This window comes from Grammomys surdaster, unplaced genomic scaffold (assembly GCF_004785775.1).
Source record: "Grammomys surdaster isolate TR1022 unplaced genomic scaffold, NIH_TR_1.0 132, whole genome shotgun sequence".
NCBI classification, from domain to species: domain Eukaryota; kingdom Metazoa; phylum Chordata; class Mammalia; order Rodentia; family Muridae; genus Grammomys; species Grammomys surdaster.
Genome location: NW_021604590.1, coordinates 5,211,201 through 5,218,797, shown reverse-complemented (window position 1 = coordinate 5,218,797; position 7,597 = coordinate 5,211,201). Strand labels below are relative to the sequence as shown.

Here is a 7,597-nt window from a genome sequence, read left to right as displayed (position 1 = left end):
GCAATAACATTGTCTCAAAAATCCAGTACACGTTTTATATTATCTTCTTAAATATCTACAAGTCTTCAGTGCTAATTGAAACATTATCAGTTGTCCAAACCCCTGTAGACATGATGTGATAGCTCAATGTATATATACAATGTGTCGTGATGCGTGCTTAAAATATGTACTTAAGTGTGGTCTTGTCGTCTTGGTGAATTACCATTATTTTGTAAGATCATGGAGAAAAGCAAGATGCCCATTGAGAGAACAGTGTTCCACCTCCTGGAGCACATCAGTATTCACATAAGGACAATGGCAGAGGGCAAGAGAGGTCAGTAGTTACAGTTGTCACACGACTAAGAATTCAGTAGTTCAGAAAATAGTGAAGGCATTGGGTGGTCTGATTTAAGAGTCATTCTCTGGCACTCAAAAGCCAGTCTTGTCTTTTCCCATGTGTGAGCCTTGACACCTGCCCCTGGTTCAGCCTGTCAAGAGCTGGGTGATATCCTCAGTGGCCAAGAGAAGGTCATGGTTTCACATCTTCTGGGCTTATGCTCATTTTGGATCTGTTCCCATCTCATAAAAGTCGAGGAAGATTTGTGACTGTCAGGATGGAAAGTTACCTCTTTTCCATCACAAATCTTAAGGGAAAGAGCCGATCTGATTTATTAGCCATCCAGGGAGTCCCTGGCTTGCTGGGTAGTATCTTGAGTGATCCTATTGACTAGACCTCGCTTTCTATCTTGGATATAGATGTGCAGACGGTTACTATGGAAACCCAACAGTGCCAGGGGGATCTTGTGTACCATGCAACTGCAGTGGCAATGTCGATCCCCTGGAGGCTGGCCACTGTGACTCTGTCACAGGAGAATGCCTGAAGTGTTTGTGGAACACAGACGGTGCCCATTGTGAGAGATGTGCAGATGGCTTCTATGGAGACGCCGTGACTGCCAAAAACTGCCGAGGTGAGTACCTGAGCAAGGGGGTCACAGTTGTTATATATTGCTGTGTGAATTCCGTAACATTTGTCAGAAGGACTCAGTCTGGTGGAGAGGGTCTTACTTAGATTTTTACTACTGTGAACAGACACCATGACCAAGCCAGATCTTATAAGGGCAACATTTAATTGGGGCTGGCTTATAGGTTCAGAGGTTTAGTTCATTATCATCAAGGTGGGAACATGACAGCATCCAGTCGGTCATGGTGCAGGAGGAGAGTTCAACATCTTGTTCAGAAGGCAAACAGAAGACTAGCTTCCAGGAAGCTAGGATGAGGGTAATTAAGCCTACACCCACAGTGACACACTTCCACCAACAAGGCCACACCTATTCTAACAAGACCACACTTCCTAATAGTGCTACTCCCTGGGCCAACATGGCCCCATCACAAAGACCATATTTTGAATCTGTCTTGTGTACTGATGATGGGTCTCCTGTTATCCGACATGGACCCAATACTCCGAACTCTGTATTCTACAGCAGCCTAATTAGCGGTTATCTCTAAAGGTCAGAAGTTTAGAAAATTCATATCCTTCACGGTCAAGGACGAGGTTCTCTTTCTGACACCATGGTGGTGGCACAACCCTGGTGGTCTGCCCATGTACTACTTGGCCCCAACTTGCTTAGTTCTGTTTGGAGCCTTGAAACTATTTATGATGTAGAAGTACTCATTGAGACAGTCAGTTACATGTGCCTGAGGTTTTCAAGCTTTGGGGCTGATACTGAAACCCTCAGTGTTTGTATTTTTGCATAGTTAACAAAACGCTTTATTGTGTGAAGAGTTTGAAACATGCATACAATGTATCACATTCGTCCCCACTCCCTCCCCTCCAGCTCCTCTCATCCTCTTCAACCCCTCCCATCTCCCCGCTCCACATCTCCCTCCCAATTTCCTGCACTCTGCTTTTAAACACATGGAGTCTCTTTAGTGTTGCTGCTGTGTGGGTGGAGTTGGGGCCATGCACCGAAACTTGAAGTTTGGGTAGCAAAGAAAGGGGGGCGCATCTCTGAAGAAAACTCTCTAGTAGCCATCAGCTGCCAACTTAGCCACATGGTCCCCTCTCTGGGTCATGCTGCCATTTCTGCTATCTTGACCTTGTGTAGGTCTGGGTTTTGAACTGTCTCAAGGAAGGGATGCACGGATAATAATGCCACTTGTATATTTTGATAATTCCAGGTAAACCTTGGCCTTATATCGCAGCATACAGAGGAGGTGGTGCCAATCATACAGAAAAATAAAATTCTAGGCACACATTCGATGAAAAGAACATGACTTTGGCTCATCAGCCTGAACTTTAGCAACATGGAAACCTTAATTTCAAATACTGGGAGTAGATGGTAGATGGGTCAAATTCTGAAGAAAGATCCTGCATGATGAATACTAAAATCTCCTCACTGAATTTAGCACTTGGAGTGTCCTAGAGGCTTTAAAAAGTGATGCATTAGCACATAAGAGACCAGGAGGACAGAAAATTAGAGTTGAGGTTGATACTAGGGAAAGAGAGGGACATAGAAGAGGGGTGCCAGAGAGATATACTTCAGAACAATCTGTCAAAAAAGCAGAGGAGAAGAGAAGGAGGGAGGGAGGGAGGGAGGGAGGAAAGGAGGGAGGAAGAGAGGGTGGGAGGGAAGGAAGGAAGTGTAGGGGTAGGGGAAGGAGAGAGGGCAAGCTGGGAGAACTCCAGCTAGAGAGCATCTATCATTGTGTTAGCCAGCAGGCCATGTGCTGGGAAGGTAGGAGTCATGTTCAGAGTCAGGCTATGGCATGCAAGAGTAAGTCCTTTCTAAAGGACAGCAGGGTTGTGTCTCTCAGGATCTCAAGCAAAACTGGGGCATTGCTCCACATATACAAAGGAAAACCACAGGCTGGAGGGAAGCCAGGTTCTCAGGAAAGGTGGATTAGCCAGGCAGCTGATCCCAAGAACCCTCACTCGGGCTGTCAGATCTTCAGGTCCAGGGCCAACACCCCTGCTTCTGGGGTTGCTTCTCACACTGACAGGACTCTCATTGTCTGTGAAGTATGTTAGCTCTGTGATCTGGTATGTTGAATGTTTAAGCCTTTTCCTTAGGGGATTAAATGGCTTTTACTCAAATTATAGTAAAGTAAATAAATACAGCCCTCATGTTTCTTGTGTGTCCTAGCCTGTGACTGCCATGCGAACGGCTCCCTTTCTGGGGTCTGCCACCTGGAAACTGGACTGTGTGACTGCAAACCTCACGTGACAGGACAACAGTGTGACCAATGCCTGGTAAGATGCTTACTGGGCATAGCATGCTATTCAATGACTTCCCAGTGTTTAGAATTGACACTTAGCCTGGGTCCTTGGGCACTTGAATTCACATGGGAAGGGCTCACCCCTGGGCTTGGCCACCCTGTGCTGTGTCTTTCCCGATCAAGAGAACATACACACAGTGTGCCCAAAACATGCACACAGTGTGCCCAGGAGTAGGGGTGTGCTGCCATTCCGAGAAACACCTCGCCTGTGACTTGGAGAACATTCCATTGTGTGTATAGGCCACTAACCCCATGGTTCTTCCTCTTTTGTGACACAGTCTGGCTATTATGGGTTGGACACAGGGCTTGGCTGTGTACCCTGTAACTGCAGTGTGGAAGGCTCCATATCTGACAACTGCACAGAGGAAGGACAGTGTCACTGTGTACCAGGTGTCTCTGGAAAACAGTGCGACAGGTGTTTACATGGCTTCTATGCATTCCAGGATGGTGGCTGCACACGTAAGCACTGGAGTACCTTGTGTTCCCCTGTAAAACTTGTCCTGTCACCTTTCCTGGTGTCATAATAGCTTCTGTGAAACGTTACTTTGCTCCTTACGGTGGGGCTCTATACCTGTTTTCTGTTTCTAACCTCTCTTAGGGTGTGAGCACTCACTTTGGTCCTGGCTCCCAACCTGCTTGCTTTGTGACCTTAGTTCTAGTTTTTGAGTTCTAACTGCAGCCCAGAAGCTTTTGTAAGGACTAGGGGGTCACATCTAACACAATTGGCAGCTGAAAAGAAGTCAGTGGCCTTAGGGCCATGGTTCTCATCCTCCTTAGTGCTGTCATCCTTTAATACAGTTCCTCGTATGGTGGTGACTTCCAACCATAAAATTATTTTCCTTGCTATTTCATGACCGTAACTTTGCTACTGTTGTAAATTGCAATATAAAATATCTATATGCAGGATATGTCATATGTGACCCCTGCGAAAAGGTCGTTCAACCTCCATCAGTGTTATGACCCACAGGTTGAGAACTGCTGCCTTCTGTTCTTCTGTCCTTCAGGTATCTGTGCCACTCTGTTGACCTCTCAGACCCGGGCTTATCGAGTGCGCAGCTACCTCAGAGATAGATGAAAAGGTCTCGGGAACCTTTGTATCTCTTTTAATAGAGGTTCCAATTATAAATAACAATTATGCTATCAAACTCTCACGCTTGGGCCACATCCCCCTTCTGAGTCTGTGATGGTTCTTTTGTTTCAGCCTGTGATTGTGCTCATACTCAGAATAACTGTGACCCCGATTCTGGAGAGTGTCTCTGCCCCCCGCATACTCAGGGTCTGAAGTGTGAGGAATGTGAAGAGGCATTCTGGGGTCTGGACCCGGAGCAGGGATGCCAGGTGGGTGCTGCCACAGCGCTGGAATGAGTCGTTCTTCCCTGCTGCAAACTGCCTATTATCTGGTCTCCTGGCTTTAAGCAGTTGTACTGCCATGATTCATATTTAAAATCTGTACAGCATGGAGCACTGGCTATGCATCTCCTGGCTACTTAGGAGGCTGAGTCAGGGGGATTGTTTGGGTTTAGTTGGGTTTAGTTATAGTATAGTCTGGGGAGATAGGCTATGAAGACCCCCCACCTTTAAATAAATAAATATGTAAATAATTGTCTCCGGAATAATGCGGGAGAGTTAGCATCTTTCAAATTTCTTATTTTGGGTTTTTTTTTTTTAAGAATTTAGCTGTGAAATTGGTAGGTAGAAATACATCTATATATTTATATAACTATATATAGTTATATAGTTATCTATTTATCTATCTACAGATGTATAGTTATATAGACATATAGATATTGACCTTTAACTATGCTTTAGTCTAGTCTATATTTTCCAGTGGAGTTGTCAATAGTTTCATTAGAGAATTAGGTTGAATCTGAGAGCTCAATTGTTCTGTAATTAATTAGCTTAGAATTAGGCATAATTGGGTTTCAGAGTAGTGGAGACATTACTTCTCCTCTAAAATATTTTTGCTGGAGCTGATTGCACCATTAGATTTAATTCTAGTTCAGAGTTTTAATATACTGTGTTGGTGTCACTAATGTACACAAAGGCCCTGCCATGGGACCTTTGTCCCATGGTTCCTGGTAGAACAGCTCCACTTAGGAACAGTGCAAGGTCAATTTACCAACATTATTGCCCCAGACAATGTTTCCCTGATGTCTGAGTTTCTGTACTTTCTGAGGATATAAGTTCTGCCCTTATATTTATATTTACCCCCCCTCCTCTTTCTCTTTTTCTCTCTCTCTCCCAGGCTTGCAACTGCAGTGCTGTGGGCTCCACAAGTCCCCAGTGTGATGTTCTCTCTGGCCACTGTCCCTGCAAAGAAGGGTTTGGTGGGCAGAGCTGCCATCAGTGCTCTTTGGGCTACAGAAGTTTTCCTGACTGTGTTCCCTGTGACTGTGATCTGAGGGGAACACTGGCTGACACTTGTGACCCGGAACAGGGTCTCTGCAGCTGCTCAGAGGATGGTGGCACCTGCTCCTGCAAGGTATTGTGGATCTTCGAGCCTCAGTTTCCTTCTCCTGTCTTCCTCTCTCCCACTACGAGGCTTCTGACTACTTCCATAGATTCTACTGATTAGAAGTACAGTTTCAAACACTTTCTCAGACTGTTTGATACTTTGATATCACCTATCAATCAAAAAGCTGATGGCTAATGAGCTAACATAGGAAATAGGAGGTGGGACACTGGCAGGAAGAGAGAATTCTGGGAAGCGGTGAGAGATAAGAGATGAGATGAGTGATTCAGGGAGACAGGCAGGGGAGACGAATGTAAACCAGCAGGTAGAGAAACTCAGAGAGACGCTGAGGAGATAAGAAGGAAAAAGCAGGCCAGAACTGAAGGAGAGGTTAACCAGTCAAATGGTAGACATAGAATCGTTAAAATTGCTTAAATAAGTGAAGAGCTCATCAGGGAATGAGCTAAAACTTATGGCCTAGACCTTTAATAATAAGTAGTCTCAGAGTTGTCATTCTGAAAGCCGGATCCAAGAAAGGAAAAAACACATTTAAAATTATTATAACAAGTCACAGTGTTCTCTCCTGAAATGATGAAAAAGTCTTAGAACGGAGTTTTACCAGTTACAAGTGTCTGGTGACCTAACTTCTCTGAAGACAGTCCTAGCACGCACCCATGGATTGGGTAGCCATTCATTCTCAAAGAAACAAAGTAGCAAGCAAGGCTTTGGGGAAGATTTGGGGATTTTATAGCTATGCTCTGAGACTGGTGATTGTTATATGTGCTTGCTAAAGTAAAGGGAAACTTTGTACCATAATTTTCCATGAGGTAAGAGTTTAATTCAGTTTGACTTACACATGTGTCTGTTGATTTTCCCAGCATGCTTTGTTGCCAGGTCACTGCCACTTTCTCTAGTCTCTGTGAGGAAGAGGAGGTAGCAGCCTGAAGCTGGGGTATTGGTGTAGGAATTGAGGTGATGATGGAAGGATTCACAGAGGTTCATTTTGTAAGTGTCGTACCATGTCTCCTAGCAACAGTCCTGGCTCCAGTCAGTCAGACCTGGCTGGCCTTCACTTAGCCTGGGGTTTTGTCTGGAGGCTCTCAGCATCACCTAGAGACCATGGAGATTCACATTAGCGAATATGTATTTGCAGTTTGTTCCACCATACTTTTGACCCTCAGTCATAACTCGGGAGTTTTGAGTGTCTGACTTCCGTGAGAGACGTGGCCACCAGAGACTGAGCTTAGTAATGCATGTTTTATTATTTTGTCCGTGTGTCTTATTATTTTGTCTCTGTGTGTGCATAAAGTCACATCTCTTCCCTTTCAGACATTCATTTATTTTCTTTTCACCCTTAGGAGAATGTCCTGGGACCCCAGTGCGATAAGTGCCGAGTTGGCACCTTTGCCTTGCGAGAGGACAACCCTCTAGGCTGCAGCCCCTGCTTCTGCTTTGGTCTATCGCAGATCTGCTCGGAGCTGAAGGGTTATGTGAGGGCTCCGGTAAGTCACATACATAGAATGAAAGAGTTTCAGCCCTCTTGCCTTTGGGAGTCAGGTGGGCACTGGGAGAGAACAAGGACATCAGAAATTCTAAGACAGTGATTTGCTTGCTATATGAGTCAGAGTCCTCTGACCACTTCTGGGATCCAGTGATATAAATGGAGATAAAGGCAATCTATGCCCACCTTTAGCTCATCCATTGAAGGCTTTTCTTGGAAAGAAGAAATAACTACAGCATCTCCAAGGTGTACTTCCTGACGCTGATGCTGAGCAATAGCTTGAACCTAATCAATGAAAAGTCCTTTTTCTCTGGCATTAAAATGAAGCTTTTCATCTGGGGACACTGGGAGAATCTGCAGATCAAATCTGGGTTGTGTGTATGTGTGTG

General features: G+C 45.0%; 1 protein-coding gene across 1 annotated transcript in view; it reads left to right on the top strand.

Moving 5' to 3' along the window:
• Window positions 1–7,597, top strand: part of Lama1 (laminin subunit alpha 1) — a 126,019-nt gene that overhangs the window by 67,651 nt on the left and 50,771 nt on the right. The window contains exons 18-23 of the mRNA XM_028762234.1: window positions 736–947; window positions 3,123–3,229; window positions 3,534–3,714; window positions 4,457–4,593; window positions 5,501–5,737; window positions 7,066–7,308. Of these exons, the coding sequence (XP_028618067.1) occupies window positions 736–947; window positions 3,123–3,229; window positions 3,534–3,714; window positions 4,457–4,593; window positions 5,501–5,737; window positions 7,066–7,308 (1,117 nt within the window). The remainder of the gene's footprint in view (window positions 1–735; window positions 948–3,122; window positions 3,230–3,533; window positions 3,715–4,456; window positions 4,594–5,500; window positions 5,738–7,065; window positions 7,309–7,597) is intronic.